The 15582-nt window shown below is 49.3% G+C and overlaps 1 protein-coding gene across 2 annotated transcripts in view; it reads right to left on the reverse strand.

Moving 5' to 3' along the window:
• The window catches only part of ST6GAL2 (ST6 beta-galactoside alpha-2,6-sialyltransferase 2), a 57319-nt gene that overhangs the window by 14297 nt on the left and 27440 nt on the right, over positions 1 to 15582 (reverse strand). For both annotated transcript variants that reach the window (XM_088841387.1, XM_088841386.1), the window contains exons 2-5: positions 13526 to 14432; positions 6875 to 6972; positions 5194 to 5295; positions 888 to 1062 (exon numbers count right to left, since the gene is read on the reverse strand). In XM_088841387.1, the coding sequence (XP_088697513.1) occupies positions 888 to 1062; positions 5194 to 5295; positions 6875 to 6972; positions 13526 to 14384 (1234 nt within the window). In that variant the 5' untranslated portion in view covers positions 14385 to 14432. The remainder of the gene's footprint in view (positions 1 to 887; positions 1063 to 5193; positions 5296 to 6874; positions 6973 to 13525; positions 14433 to 15582) is intronic.

Consider the following 15582-nt stretch of genomic DNA (forward strand, 5'->3'; position numbering starts at 1 on the left):
GGGGAGCTAAGATCTTCCTTAGTATCACCCTGTTCAGGTACCACCAGACAACAACAGGGCGAGAGGCTGAAACACGAGAAAAGAAATGGATTTAGACCACATTTGAGGATAAAAACCTGGCTGCAAACAACACACCAGGCCAAGTGTGATGTCCTTGTTACACGACGTCCACTCTCCGGTGGAGAGAGTGGCGCTCAGCCCGAGAATCCTGCTACTCAAAGCCCAGACCCACTGGTGACATTGCAACCCCTGGGAGGTGGTCCAGTGGCCATGAATTCCCATCCTCAACCTGGCCCCACATCAACAACGTGTATGCAAGTGGTGGTGGTCCTGGGCGGCCCTGGGGTCTCCACCCTTTGAGTCTGGGGGGCCTCTGATGGCTGTGACCCACAGAGAGTCCTCAGGCTTCTGCCCTGAGAAAGTCCGCTTCCACTTCCTATCACTGGAACACTTGCCAGGAGCCTAAGCTTCCATCAAGACTCCAGTTACTACGAGGCCACCACCTGCAGGCACATGGTCACCAGTCCAGCTGAGACACACCACCCCAGGCGTCCCAGCAGATGGGCCCAACAGGGGAGCAAGTCACACCATGGGGCAGCCGAATGCCCGCAAGTGACTCCATGAGTCTGGAACAAAGGGCCCAGATGGGCCCTCCCTGACCCACTCCATCACAAGAGAAAATGAAGCAGTCCGTTTCAGATCTCGGAATGCTGGGGTAGTTTGTTACTTGCCCGTAGAAACTGGAACAGAGTCTTTGCACTCTTTTCAGTGAATCTATCTTCCCTCTAAAGACACCCTCTAGATGCTCTTATCTTATAGCACGAATGTACATTCACTTAGCGTGAACCCTCACCTGCTGCTAGTCACTCAACCTGATGGCCACATACCGATAAAGCCAGAGGACGGCGGGTTGGGCTGGATCTTCTCCTTCGTGTTCTCCTGGATGACGTCCCAAAGCTGCCAGATAAACTTGGGGTGAAGAATGTAAAATGGCTGGTTCGGGTTTCTCTGACGATGCTGAACATACGGCGTGAACAGGTTGTAATCTGGCTTCTTGTACCACTAAGAGAAAAAAACACACAGTCAAGGTCCACACTGTGAAAAGGAAACTGGGCAGTGCTGGGGTCGTGGGTATTTAGAGGCTGAGGACCAGGTTGGGAGCGGCGGTTAGGACGCCCCTTCTGTAGGCACTTCTACACTGGATGAGGGGTGAGTGAGTACAGGGGCTAAGGTCTAGCCTGGGGGACTGGTGCTTAATCTTTAGTGAAAGGAGGGAGAAGGGCTAGAGCAGGGTCAGCAGACTTTCCTAGAAGGGGCCAGGTAGTAAAAGAGGTCAGGCTACGGGGCCATGGGGTCTCTGCTGCAACTCCCGGGCTCCACTGTATACTTACATGGAAAGCAGCCACAGATGGTACAATACATGGCTGTGTTTCAATAAAACTTTATTTACAAAAACAGAGGCAAACAAACAAACAAAAAAGAAGTAAAGAAAAACAAAAATAAAAAGAAGGGGAAAAAAACAAAAACAAAAAACAGGGCCAGATGGCCCATGGCCATGGTTTCAATCACTGTATTTCAGAAATATGCTTTCCCAATCTAATATCTAGTGCAAAAACAAGTCAGCTGTTGCCCAGGATTGGGGCCAGGTCTGGGAGGTGAATGAGTGACACACAGGACTCTCTGCAATGATGGGGAGATTCTGTTCCTTCGTTGTGGTGCTGAATACAGGACTGTATACATTCACTACTGCCCAGCAACACATACATGTACAAAGATTACACATAAATGATTGCTTGAAACCTCGTCATGGAAGGGTTTGGTGGAGGGGCTTATGTAACTCAATGAAGCTATGAGCCATGCCGTGCAGGGCCACCCAAGACCAATGGGTCACAGTAGAGACTTCTGACCAAACGTGGTCCACTAGAGGAGGGAATGGCAATCTGCTCCAGTATTCTTGCCTCAAGAACCCCATGAAGGGCATGAAATGTCTAAAAGATAAGACATCAGAAGATGAGCTTGCCCATGGACTCCATTGGGTGGCAATGAGTTGCACACAACTTAGAAACTGAACAACAATTATATAAAAACATACACACTAAGGTTGATTTTTAAAAAGTCTTCAGAAGCATCTCAGGTGCCACTGAGAAGTGGGGTTTGGAGGTGTGTGGGGAGGGGCTCATCCAGCTGACCATCCCTTCAAACAGACGTCTTGGGCCAAGGTACTGGTGTTTCCACTCAGTGGTGTCTGACACTTCACGACCCCATGGACTGTAGCCCATCAGGTTCCTCTGTCCATGGGATTCTCCAGGCAAGAATACTAGAGTGGGTAGCCATCCCCTCCTCCAGGATGATCCCAACCCAGGGATCAAACTTGGGTCTCCTGCATAGCATGCAGATTTTTTACCTTCTGAGCCACCAAGGAAGCCCAGGCTTGTATTACGATCCTACATAACAGTCCCTGGTTGAATGTGGTCTGTAGCTTTAAACATTTTGAGAAGAATAACTTGAACTGTGGCCCCCAAACCCTGGGGGCAGTGAGAGAGGAGCTCAGGGTCTTCACCACCTCCTCCAGACCCTCATGGAGCAGAAGCAGAGCCTGGCCTCCCGAGAGCAGCACAGTCACGGCCCGTGTCCATCGATCAGACAGCTCATGCCCTGAGCTGGGAAGCTTCCAAATCAGGAGGAAACAAGGCCCACAGCCAGAGACTCTCATGGGTCCAAAACAGCAAGAAAGCTGTCAGAACTTAAAACCACAGAACCTTAGGGTGGAAGGAAGCTGACAAGTGCAAACACCCACTTGATGCTGGTTCTTGGTAGATGGTGTGTGTGAGAATCCACTAGAGAGCTCTCTCAAAATCACAGGTGGAGGCTGGATATGGCCGGATTCCTGGGAACAGGAGATGTGCGGGATAAGACTTCAGGAGATGCCAGTGTGCACTCCTGGGTGAGAATAATTACAGTCGTGCCAGGTGTGTGTCCAGCCTCTGTCTCAGAATGCGCAGTGACAGAATGCTTCTTCCAGAGGGACAGTCCACCATGGGCAGCTTTTTTGGAAAGTTACCCTCCAGTAGGGCTGAAATCTGTTCCCATCTTCATCAGAGGAAGCTGGCATCCTCTGGGGTCATGGAGAAGAAGTCCACAGCCAGTGGCACAGCTTACAGCATTGCTCATGGGGATAAAGTGCAACCCCTCTTCCTAGCCCCCTTTCAGAACAAGTAGACTGGCTTTTCACACCAGGCTTCCCCAAAGTATAGAGGCTGTCAATGCAATTCTCTTATATATGTATTTTTTTAAATGAAGAGCTGATTCATTGGAAAAGACCCAACTCATTGGAAAAGACCCTGATGCTGGGAAAGACTGAGGGCAGGAGGAGAAGAGGGTGGCAGAGAATGAGATGGTTGGATGGCACCACTGACTCAACAGAAATGAGTCTGAGCAAACTCTGGGAAATGGTGAAGGACAGAGAAGCCTGGCATGCTGCAGTTCATGGGGTAGCAAAGAGCTGGACATGACTTAGCGACTGAGCAACAACAACTAACTTTTGGCTGTGCTGGGTCTTTGTTGCTATGCACAGGCTTTGCTGGGAGCAGGGGCTACTCTCTAGCTGTGGTGCTCGGGCTTCTCATCCAGGTGGCTTCTCTTGCTATGGAGCACAGGCTCTGGGTCACTTGGGCTTCAGTAGCTGCAGCACATGGGCTCAGTAGTTGTGGCTCCCAGGCTCTAGAGCTCAAGTTCAGTAGTTGTGGTGCATGGGCTTGGTTGCTCCATGGCATGTGGGATCTTCCGGGATTAGGGATCAAACCCATGTCTTCTGCATTGGCAGGTGAATTCTTTACCCCTGAGCCACCTGGGAAGCCCACTCCCTTATATTTGCTGGTTGGCAATAATCTTTTTTTTTTTTTTGTCTTTTCATACTGTTCATGGGGTTCTCAAGGCAAGAATACTGAAGTGGCTTGCCATTCCCTTCTCCAGTGGACCACGTTTTGTCAGAACTCTCCGCCTATGACCCGTCCATCTTGGGTGGCCCTACATGGCGTGGCTCATAGTTTCATTGAGTTAGACAAGGCTGTGGTCCATGTGATCAGTTTGGTTCGTTGACTGTGATTGTGGTTTTCATTCCTTCTGCCCTCTGATGGATAAGGATAAGAGGCTTATGGAAGCTTCCAGATGGGAGAGAAGGTCTGAGGGGGAAACTGGGTCTTGTTCTGATGGGTGGGGCCATGTTCAGTAAATCTTTAATCCAATTTTCTGTTGCTGGGTGGGGCTGTGTTCCCTCCCTGTTGCTTGACCTGAGGCCAAACTATGGTGGAGGCAATGAAGATAAGGGTGACCTCCTTCAAAAGGGTCCATGCACGCACTGCTGAGCTCAGTACCTCAGACCCTGCAGCAGGCCACTGCCTCCTCATGCCTCCCCCGGACACATGGAAGGACTGATGCTGAAGCTGAAACTCCATTACTTTGGCCACCTGATGAGAAGAACTAACTCACTGGAAAAGACCGTGATGCTAGGAAAGATTGAAGGCGGGAGGAGAAGGGGACAACAGAGGATGAGATGGTTGGATGGCATCACAGACACGATGGACATGAGTTTGAGTAGGCTCTGGGAGTTAGTGATGGACAGGGAAGCCTGAGTGCCCTAGGGGTCACAAAGACAGGACTGAGTAACTGAACTGAACTGAATAATCTTGTTTATCCTCTATTATATAAGATTAAGAAGGTTTGGAGGCAGAAGCCAAAGAGCTGCACGCTCAGGAAAAACCTGTGACAGGCTCCATTTCAATAATAATGAGTTGTGGAGTCACAAAGCTTAGCCTGTCCCACCAAGAACTTTCCGTTTATTTCAAAATATCTTTTAACTACTGGGAAGGTGATGTAATTGTCCTACAATAGAAAAATTCAGCATGTAAGCAGTCCAATTTTCGGTATGACTAGGACTTTCCTAGCATCTAGATGTTGTACGTTTCGTTTTTTTAAGTCCTCCAGAACAGAAACACTTTATCGTCAGGGGGTTGATGCTCACCATGGAGCTACTGCAACTGGGAGCCAAACAGCATGAGCATATGTGAATTTAATTAGTGCCTATGATCAGTTTCATTCTGCCTGTCCAAGTTCAGTCCCTGACTTCTTTCTGTTATGTATCAGACAAAGGCACCGTCTGACCTGCAAGGGTCAGGGCACCAAGGAAATACTCACCAGGTTAAGATTTGCAGAATAAGGAGCTGGGTCCCAGGCCACCAAGATGACGTCTTTATACAATGCACTGTCCATGAAGTGATAGCTGGGGTTGGTTAGAATCTGCAAATATATACAAAAATCACTGCAAAGCAAGGGATTAGGTCTTCGGAATTACTATTTTTTAAAAGGTGAAAACTTGTTTTTTATAATCTTATTTATTTTTGGCTGTGCTGGGTCTTGATTGTCGTGCAAGCTTTTCTCTAGCTGTGTTGTGTGGGGTTCTCAGTGTGGTGGCTTCTCCTGTTGCAGAGCACAGGCTCTACGGCACACAGGCTTCAGCAGCTGCAGCATTTGGGCTCAGTAGTTGCAGTTCCCAGGCTCTAGAGCACAGGCTCAGTAGTTGTGGCACACGGGTTTAGTTGCTCTGCAGCATGTGTGATCTTCCTGGACCAGGGATCGAACCTGTGTCTCCTGCATTGACAGGTGGATTCTTTGCCACTGAGTCACCACAGAAGCCCAAGAAGTGAAAGTTTAAAAGAGGAATTGGAAAAAAATGTTCCTCAGACTTTTGGGGGGAGGGAGAGAGGCAGGCTTTACATATGAGAAATTTAGAAAATATCTGGGGAGGTTTTTCCTTTTTTAAGAAAAGAGCCCACACTGGACCCATCTAAAGATATCAGCTCTGGATTGAATCCCCTGGCTCCTCGGCTACCCCAAAAGCCTCTTCCTCAGTGGCTTTCACAGGTCATTGAGAGCGAGCTGCAGACCTAGAAGAACGGGAATCTTCAGGTGCCTCCCTGAGACAAACAGCCTCAGGACAAACGGAGCCCAGAGATCTGGAGACTGGGGCTCTCTCTGGCCCTGGGTGAGTCCTTCAATCTCATCTGCCCATCACCTTTTTATAGGTGGTGGTGGTGGGGCGGGGAATGATGCATTGATTTGTCTCAGTTTTAGGACACTCTTCTTCACATCTTAGTATTTCTTAAGTCAGGGTGTATCTCATAGTGACAGGTGTCTTAATTTGCTGGAGCTTATCTTCTCCTCTTTGAAAAGCTGTCGTGAGACAGAAGAGGAATCTTTAATCAGTGGCGTCTCTGAATTCAGGAAGCGGGGCCTGGCTCTCACCTCTCTCTCAGGCTGCGAGCCCAGGGCCTGATGCAGAAAGCACACCTTTTGTTCGGTAAGAAACTCACTATAAATTTCTCATCACTCCATTTTTTACATATAGTTTGAAATGCTAGAAATTGTTGTGGTTTGCTCTGAGAATAATTTTGTTATGAATTTTGGAAAACATTCTTCTTAAGAACACACAAAAAAGAATCTTCCTTTTTAAAATTTTCAAATGACAAAGTGAAATTTCTGAGGTGTTCTGCTGCCCCTTGAATTCTGTATCTTTGCCTTTCTGCCCTCCACCCCTGATTTATTCTGTTTAACTTTCTTTTTCACAGTTCACAGAATTCAATGTGCTACCTATATATATTTCTACCTCTACTCTGATTTTTTCCTTTTGATCTTATTTACTTTTTTTTCCCTCTTCACAGCACACATGAATTCCCATGTCTCTGCATTTTTTTCTCAGTAATTATTATTACAAAACCCCGAGATCATGGTCATGGAGAGCTGGGTGATTTCTTTTTATTCACCCAGTTAAGCTATTTACCTGTAAAATGTACATCCATGAAAAGTCTACTCAATTTACCTGGGAATTAATGATGCGGATGGTGGTTTTATTTCCGACATCTTTCTCGTAGCCACGTGTAGGAGCAGAGTTAAACCTCAAAACCGCATCGTGGGAATCTGAGGGCACACATGTGACAAAATGACTTTTTGCCTCTGTTCAATACCTGAAACTAACTGGACCCCAGTAAAGTTCAGACACTCCTCCCCCCTCTCCGCACACATTGTTCGGTATACTGTTTATTTAGAATGAGATCCTGGCTGGGGGCAAATAAACATGAAACCACATCAATCCATTACAAGTGGTTCTATAGCATCTAAGTTATATTTAGATGCTTGGCATGCATCTAAACATAGTCACAGTCTTTAAGGACATGCTTTACGTATGCAGGAAATGCCAAGATGCGTGTGTGTATCTAGACAGCTCTGTGGAGTCTCATGTGTTTCCTAGAAACAGAGCTGAAACCGCAGTTAATCAACAATAGGGAATTTCTATGGGTTCTCTCCAGTTTCAAGACAGTATGGAGGTTCCTTAAAAAACTAAAACCAGAGCTACCATATGACCCAGCAATCTCACTCCTGGCCAAATGTCAGAGAAAACTCTAATTTGGAAAGATACATGGACCCTAATGTTCACAGCAGCACTGTTTACAATAGCCAAGACATGGGAGCAACCTGAGTGTCCACCAACAGATGAACAAAGATGTGGTACATCTATACAATGGAATACTACTCAGCCATAAAAAGAATAAAAAATGCCATTTGCAGCAACATGGATGGACTGAGAGATCATACTAAGTGAAGAAAGTCAGACAGAAAAGGCAAATCTATGATATTTATATGTGGAATCTTAAAAAATGATGATAAATGAACTTATTTATAAAACACAAGCAGACTCACAGACATGGAAAACAAGCTTATGGTTACCAAAGGGAAAATGAATAGGAAAGGGACAAATCAGGAGTTTGAGACTGACAGACAGACAGTACTATATATAAAATAGATAACCAATAAGGACCTACTGCATAGCACAGGGAACCATATTCAATACCTTGTAATAACCTATAATGGAAATGACTCTGAAAAAGAATATATGTATGTATAACTGAATCACTTTGATGTACACCAGAAACTAACACAAAATTGTACATCAAATATATTTCAAGTTTTAAAAAAATGATTCACCCATATATAGTTTGTAACACTTGTATAAGGGTCATTTGGAAACTATCAGCTCATTAAGTCATGCAGATCTTTCAAATATCTATGCATTCCATTATAAAGTATCAAATATCATATATATCACCATGGATATCATCACTTTTTAAGTTTGGGAAGCTTCTAAGCTCACGGTTGAAAGCTTTGTCACTGGCAATGAATACTGTTGGTTATGTTCCTAAAAGTGACAGGCTTACTTACTTCCTTTTTGAGAAAATACCTGCCAAATGTCCAAGTCTAAATTAAGTATATCTGTCTATCAGTCATCTGTCCCAAGTATAATTGTGTTTCATGACAAAAGGGGCTCGTTCCACTCACAGCTCAATCACAAGAGTGCTTTTCCACTGGGGGCTGGTTTGCAGAAATGCTTTCATTGTTATTTCCCATTTGGTCTTAAAAAACACATGTACTTGAGAGACTGAAATCTAATAAAACCAATCATTTTCACTGCTTCATCAAGGACATCCATACTTGGAACTGGCACCCCTTCCTGTTACTGTTAAGCTTGGCAGCAAAGCATTCCATGAAGGCTAGTACCATTGGGTACCACTGCTTTGATCTGTTTTATCCACTGCTGCTCCTGTATCATCCTGTTCAATTGTCAAAGCTAAAAGGACCTGTGAGTACTATAATGGAAATAGTTCTCACCTTGTGAACCCCTGAAAGGGTCTTGGGGACTCCAAGTGAAAGGTCACACACTCCATGAACTGCTGACCTGGGGCAGAAGTGGGGTGGCCTCCAGGCACTGAGAGGTAATCAGGGTGGGCACCAGGGCCAGAGGTAGGATGCTAGCACTCCTGGACCAGTTCTCTCTCTAAACCACACCCACTCAACACAGCCTCCATGTAGAGGTAAGGTGAACAAACTGAGGAGGCCAGGCAGTGAGTGCATTTCTAACTGATTATGTAGAAACTTCAAATGAATCGATCACTGCAGCAAATGCCCCAGTTTTTAAAAGCTGGTGTTCTACACTGAAAGTGTTAGTTGCTCAGTCATGTCTGAGTCTTTGCAACCCTATGGACTGTAACCCACCAGGCTTCTCTGTCCATGGGATTCTCCAGGCAAGAATACTGGAGTGGGTAGCCATTTCTTTCTCCAGGGGATTTTTCCAAACCCAGAGATCAAACTCTGGTCTCTTGTATTGCAGGTGGATTCTTTACCACCTAAGCCACCAGGGAAACCCTGTTCTGCACTGAGGTGTGTTTTAAGCCTCAGAAGGACTTGACAAGGCACAGGGCACAGAAAGCTAACCAAGCTTCACTCTTCTGGAAGTGGCATAAGTTTGAAGAGTTAAGAGATCAATTTCGTGGAGGACACAGAGAGGCAGGGACAGAGACTGAACCTCCTCCAGCTGTCAGGGAGCAGAAGGGACCAGGATGGGAGGGGGAGTGTGCAGAGGACGAGCTGTGAGAGCCCATTAGGCAGATCTTGCCTGGCTGTGCCTCTGTCAGATAATCGCCTTTAAAACTGAACTGTCCATTCACATTTAGAGGGAGAGGAACGGATCAGACAGGAGACAGGAGAAGAGAACATAGAGTCAGTCACTTCTGGAGGACATGTTTCCAGGCAAGAGCCAGTTCGCGTTGACCTTGAGAACAGAGCCAGACTCAGCACATCACTGAGGAAGATGAAAACCCTGCAGGCAGCAGCCGGCCAGAAGGCGCAGCAGCCGGCCAGAAGGCGCAGCAGCAAGAGACCCAGACCCAGCCCAGGTCGCTGCGCTCCCGGAGCCCCCAACCCTTGCTGAGGGCAGGAATCTGCAGAGGGACCCCACGCCCCAGTCTCCGGGGAACAGCCTGCCAAGGAGACAGTTCTTCCTCCCAAACCTGCCACTCAGGTCTTTCTCGCTTCACTGTGACTTGAGCAATGTGCTCGCGCCAATCTTGGCTCTGGAGCAATCTTTCCCTAATGAGACCCTGATCCATCACTCCTCTGCTTTAAGATTTCAGAGCTCTGCACCAGGAAGCCAGGGATGCAGTTGGAATTTCTGAGACCCAGACTGGAGTTCAATTCCGGCTCTACCCTCTGTGTCTCTAGGTGCATCGGTTTCCTTTATCCACAAAAGGGGAATAATCTTGTCTGTCACTTGGCATCACAAGGCTGGTTAACACATAAAAGCATGGAGGATGGGAACTTCTGTGCAGTAACAGGGAAGACCCTACACATTGCTGTTGTTCAGTCACTAAGTCGTATCCAACTCTTTGTGGCCCCATGGACTGCAGCTCTCCAGGCTTCCCTGTCCTTCACTATCTCTCGGAGTTTGCTCAAACTCATATCCATTGAGTTGATGATGCCATCCATGTATATGTGGTACCTACTATTATGATCATTATGTGAAGTCTAACTTCCGGAGAATGACATATGAGAGCATGGGGCTGACCTGTCACTGGTCCAGCTTGTCTATTGGCTCTCCACCCCCAGCCCCTGTGCTCTTCCTCATCACCCACACGCTGAACTGTTTTTCTCATCCACCTGCTCTGCTGGCCTTTGGCCTGAATTTACCTCCTCAGACATCAGCCCTCGAGGGGTGGCTGGATTCCAAGGTCATTTCTTCCCTGTCTACACGTCCCTCTGTCCTTCTAACTGTGATACCAGAAGTGTCTCTTTATAGTCTGTCTTTCCCACCAGACAGCAGAAGATTTGAGGGTTAGGGCTGGGCCTCATCCATCTTTCCATCACTAGTGGTGAGCACGGTAGCTGGTGAAGAGCTGGGGACCATGATTGTTGAATGACTATATGATCTGCTCTCTTGCTTTTTTAAGCAATGGTAACAGGATGCCAAATTCCAAGTTCACCCAGGAAGACATCCCCTCCCTGCAAAGCTTCTCTCCATCCTCCCATTTCCCACACACTGGCAGGAATCTGAGTTTCAAGGAACAGACTTGATCTCGCATTCCAGGCGATGCCTGTTAGCTCAGGGCAGACATTTCTTGTCTAGAGGGTGCTTCCCCAGGATGGCTGCTAGTGAGCTCACGAATAATTATTATTTACAGAACAGGTGAAGAAAACATCATCTCACAACTCTAGCAATGAGTGTTCCATGTTTCCAAAACAGTTCAGTTTGCTTTTCAGTAACATATTCAAAGTGGAGATGTTTACAGCTGCTACACTGTTCTCAAAAACAATGACAAGGTATGACTCAGTGCAACAGAATTGGGGAAACACCATGGCACTGCAGCAGCCAGAAGAGGGAGCTTCTGAGGGGGCAGCTGCATGCAACCCTGGGGCATCCCTGGTTCCCTTGGGGAGGGACCCCGGGGAGATTTTCTAGCTCTGTCCTCGTAAGACCACAACCTCCAGCAAGTCTTCTGATCTTCACTTAACCAATTCACAAGTACAACAGATGCTTAGGGGTTAAGGTGAGTTTAGTTAAACAGTACAGCATGCCCTATTGGTGACTCAGATGGTAGAGAATCTGCCTGCAACGAGGGAGACGTGGGTTCAATCCCTGGATCAGGAAGCTCCCCTGGAGAAGGGAATGACTATCCACTCTTATATTCCTGCCTGGCAAATTCCATGGACAAAGAAGCCTGGTGGGCTACTGCAACGCCACGGACTACCCTGAAGTCCATGGGGTTGCAAAGAGTCAGACATGACTGAGCCACTAACACACAGCATCCGCAATTCCAAGCTTCCTGAAGAAATTGGCTCTGTGACTTTGTTCTCATCAAGAGAGGTGCTAACAACTGTGTACGGATAAGTATGTGTACATTCAGTTCATGTCAGCACCTGGCATCACGAGGGCCGATGCTGAGAGATGCCAGCTTATGAAAATGAAAGGCTTCTTATCTTTACAAATGGAATTGTGCTATAGTGTATATTCTTAAAAAGGCAGATACAAAACTGGATTCAAAGGAAGTGAAGCAAAACAATAGAGAATTTTAAAAAATTTCCAAGTGTTTGTTCTTCACGTACCTTTCTACGATTCTAATCATGAACTTTTGTGTGAGCGCAGATGCTGTCAATTAAATCTGGTTGCCAGAAACTAAGAAAGATATAACTGACACATCGTGTTCCCCAGAAACATGGAATTCCCAGTGCCATTCACACTCTCTTCTGAATTCTGAACAGAAAAGAATTTATAAGACTCTGGTCGAATAGAAGAGAATTTACAAGACTCTGGTTGGGGATTTTTACACCCAAATAAAGAGTGAGGGAATTCTGCCTGATGGATGAAAGCAATGCAAACACACAGGTAGGAGGCAGTGGGGCTTAAAGCAAAGCAAAAAACAAAACCAAGAGCAAGTCGACATCTGCTTTAAAGTACGCTGGTTAAATTCCTCCTTCCGTGATTAATCATGTCCTGGGAACCAGAGGGAAGTGTGGCTTTACTTCACCCCATGGGCCTCTGAGCCAGAGCTCCCTCCTAATTGGAAGCAGCCATTCTGCTCAGCTCTGGCTGCAAGTTTCTGTGAGACTCGGACAATGTGATTATGAGCCTGCTTAATGTCAGCACGGGGACACTGGGACTCCAGGCCTCAAGCCCAGGCTTGAGCTTTGTTTTTTTTCAAATTCTTAAAAATTTCAGATTCAGCCTCATTGCCAAGACCCTGTGGGAGTAGGTCTGGGTGGTGCAGCCTGGGCTGTGTCAGCCACTTCTTAAGGACATGGAAAATGCCCCAGCCCCAGAGATGGCGATGACTCCTTTCTGTCCAGCGGACAGTGACTCCTGCAGATCGCATCCAGGGGGGCTGACCTAACACTGTTCACTGTGAGGAGTTGTGGGGGCGTAGTTTTACATCTGGCCTCGAGGCTGGAGGCTGCGTTCCAGTAGGCACTTGGATTTCTTGGCACCTGGTGCAGAAACCTGCCCAGAGGAGGGGCTGTGTGTCTGCCAAAGGAGTGGAGGAGCTACCGGGTCATCGCTGCTGCAGCTGGCTGGGCTGGGCACTGGGAGTGTCGAGGGCCTGAAACTAGATCGCAGTTTCCTGAGGAGAAGGAACTCTGCATCTAGATGTGGGAACCCTCCTGAACTGCCCGCCGCCAGCCTGCCCCACAAATCTGGGGCTTCAGGCTGCAACAGCAACCCTTACATGCATTTCCAGCCAGCCTACCTGCCTGTCCAGTGGCCTTCAGGCTTCTCAGCCCCCACAAGGGCAGGGAGGAGGCTGTAAAATTAACCTTTCTCTCTACAGCAATGCAGGAGACACAGGAGATGCAGGTTTGATCCCCGGAGAAGGGAATGACTACCCATTCCAGTATTCTAGTAAGAATACCTATTCCAGTGTTCTTGCTTGGCGAATCCCATGGACAGAGGAGCCTGGTGGCCTGCAGTCCATGGGCTCGGAAAGAGCCGGATATGACTTAGCGACTAAACAACAATAAAAGGAGACCTCTGCTGGATCCACCTGGGTTCATTCGGTCCCAAGGAAAGAAGAAGACCCAAAACTCTCCAGAAACACAGTGTCAGACTGACCGCCCTGGGGCTGGGGGTCGGGTGGCCGCGGGGACCCACCTATCTCCTCGCCCAGTGACGAGTTGAGGATGGCACCTGCCGACGTGACCACGGCGCAGGTCCGGAGCCCACGTGGGAGCAGCCGGCTGAGTGGCACCGGAGGGACCAGTGCGCGCCAGCCGAGCGCCGAGAAGGGCAGCTCAGTGCCGTCCAGGGTGCGCACCTGCACGCGGCCCCGCAACGCGCACAGCAGCTCAGAGCGGCTCCGCCTGGCCGTGCGGCGCCCCCGGAAGCGCACGCCGTGCTTGTTGGCGCGCAGGTAGGCACCCATGGCCTTCTGTAGGCGCGGGTGCAGCATGCGCGCCGACGCGTCGCCCTTCCAGAGCCGTCGCAGCAGGGCCCGGGACATGGACGAGTACAGCCGCTCCCCGTCCTCGCCCCCTGCGCTCCGGCCCTGCCTCCGGGGCCCTCGCTTCGCCCGCCGTCCCGGGGCTGCGCGTGGCGGCCAAGCCCCCTCCGGGCCCGGGTCCCCAGGAGAGAGGCGCCTCGACGTGCCTGGAGCGGGGTCCTCATGGGGGAAAGCACTTGGGGATGTTCTCCCTGTCTGGGCCGAAAGAAACTCTTGTTCACGTTCAAAGCCGTCTCTGGCCCATGTCTGCAGGAGGCCGGGTGGGAGTCCCTGGGGAGACCCCTGCCGCGAGTCCGCGCCCTCGGGCAGGCCCTCCGAGGCCCCCATGATGGCCCGCTGCCTCCCTTGCGCGGGCAGAAGCCTGCGGGTCTCCAGGAAGGAGAAGGAGCTGGGCGCGGGAGTGGCCGGGCTGCTGTCGGTGAAGTAGAGGAAGATCACCACGAAGAGGAGCCCCCACGCAAACACCCCGCAGAGCATTCCTTGTCTCCATTGCTTCAGGTGCGGTTTCATGGCAGGTCCGCGGGGTCAGCGCTTGTGTCCCGAGGTGGCGGGCTGGACCTGAGAACAGAGGGTGTCACAGTGAGCCACGCAGGGCAGCGCTGGGGACAGTCCATCCTAGAGGGCCTCTGGGGACGGTTGGAAGGACCGTCAGAAACCAGGATGGCCCGGAGCTCCGGCTAAATTCAGCGCTCATATGCCCCCACTCTGGACGCCAGCAGAACAGGAAGTCACATCCCCTCAGCCCGGGGTCTTGGGAGAGGGGAGGTGAGCTCCGTGTACCTTGCAGAACTACCCAAGGCACCTTGGTGATGTGTCTGCCTGCCCACCACCATGACTGCCTAGTTCGCCCCTCTACCCCCCTCCCGACCCCTCCCCGCAGCTGGTTCCAGATTTCAGTTTGGTGAAGCTGGCAGCAGGGCTTAGTCCGGGTCGCCCTCTCTCACCTGCTCATCAGAACACTAGCTCAGAGCTCAGATCCTGTACAACCAAGGGCCAAGTGCTTCTAAGGGAAACTTCCTCACAAGGCCCCGATAGTCCCTAGTAAGCGATGACCCAGCCACTAAAGGTGGGGAAGGTTATGATAAGGTGTCTGTGGACCTCAAAACACCCCCAGATGTTCACCCCCACCACCAGCCTCTGATAGAGTAAGATGGACAAATGTCGAAATTTTAAATAAGGGAGCAGATGAGGAGATGGGAGCAGATGAGGTTTTCATGCAAGGGCAAGGGTTTTTTACTTAGATAAGAACTGAGACCAAGTGGGCGATCCCTAGGTCAGTGTGATCACCTGAGGAGGCTACACACAGTCTCTTGTGGAAAAAATGATGTGCCAGGGTGAGAAACCCACACGTCTTACGGCCCTGTAGCTGATTATAGATGGACATGGGTCCTTCGCTCTCTTGCCACAGAGAGGTGGGTCTGTGTCTCTCCCATTTGAGCAGAGGGAGTGCTCTGACCAGTTACCAGGCTTAGGTCCAGCAGCTTCCATGCCTGCCTTTAAAATGCTCACAAGGGAGGAAGTAGTTACCAGCAGAAGCAGACATCTCTCCATGGACTGAGAGATGCCCAGCCAAGCCCTGGGTGTCCAGTTGTCCCAGCCCACTACCATCCTGGGCTCCAGCCCAGTGGAACGTTCAGATGATTTCAGTTCTGTCCAGCCTCTGGCGGCAACTGCAGCTGACCCCAAAAGGGAACCCCGTGGAGCCAGC

Source organism: Moschus berezovskii, chromosome 11 (assembly GCF_049115385.1).
Source record: "Moschus berezovskii isolate FMDL1 chromosome 11, NW_MosBer_1.0, whole genome shotgun sequence".
Lineage (NCBI taxonomy): Eukaryota > Metazoa > Chordata > Mammalia > Artiodactyla > Moschidae > Moschus > Moschus berezovskii.